Source organism: Eimeria tenella, genomic scaffold (genome assembly GCF_000499545.2).
Source record: "Eimeria tenella Houghton genomic scaffold, Eth_scaff2544, whole genome shotgun sequence".
NCBI classification, from domain to species: Eukaryota; Apicomplexa; class Conoidasida; order Eucoccidiorida; family Eimeriidae; genus Eimeria; species Eimeria tenella.
Genome location: NW_013542412.1, coordinates 2,754 through 3,236, shown reverse-complemented (window position 1 = coordinate 3,236; position 483 = coordinate 2,754). Strand labels below are relative to the sequence as shown.

The window sequence follows — 483 nt, the reverse complement described above, 5'->3', positions numbered from 1 at the left end:
GGCCCCTGCCCGCATCCTCAGCAGCAGCAGCAGCAGCAGCAGCAGCAGCAGCAGGGAGTCTGGAAGCGAAGGCAGCAGAAAGCACCATGTCAACAGCTTCTGCAAATCCCAACTTCAGCATTTCGTCCGCCTCGTCCAGCACCACGTAGCTCACGCTGCTCAAGCTGCAGCAGCAGCAACAGCAGCAGCAGCAGCAGCAGCAGCAGCAGCAGCACGCGCAGGCAAATGAGCGCGCAGGTGTACAGACACCCAAAAGAGCTGCGGTGTACATACACCGCAGCGAGAAGGCTCCAATGCGCCGACCCGAGGGGTCCAGAAAGAGCAAAAGAAAGGGAAAATGGAAAATAAATAAATAAATAAATAAATAGTTTATTATTTTTAATTAATTTATTCATTTATTTCGCCATTTAACCCACTCTATTGCCACTCTCTGGGGAGGCCCCCCCCGTTCGGGGGCCCCCCCCAGACCCATCAAGTCCAGCA

At 53.8% G+C, this 483-nt stretch overlaps 1 protein-coding gene across 1 annotated transcript in view; it reads right to left on the bottom strand.

Annotated features, from left to right (window-relative positions):
• The window catches only part of ETH_00041760 (DEAD/DEAH box helicase, putative), a gene marked incomplete at both ends in the record, with an annotated part of 3,279 nt that overhangs the window by 527 nt on the left and 2,269 nt on the right, over window positions 1-483 (bottom strand). The window contains 2 exons of the mRNA XM_013375132.1: window positions 86-164; window positions 417-483. Of these exons, the coding sequence (XP_013230586.1) occupies window positions 86-164; window positions 417-483 (146 nt within the window). The remainder of the gene's footprint in view (window positions 1-85; window positions 165-416) is intronic.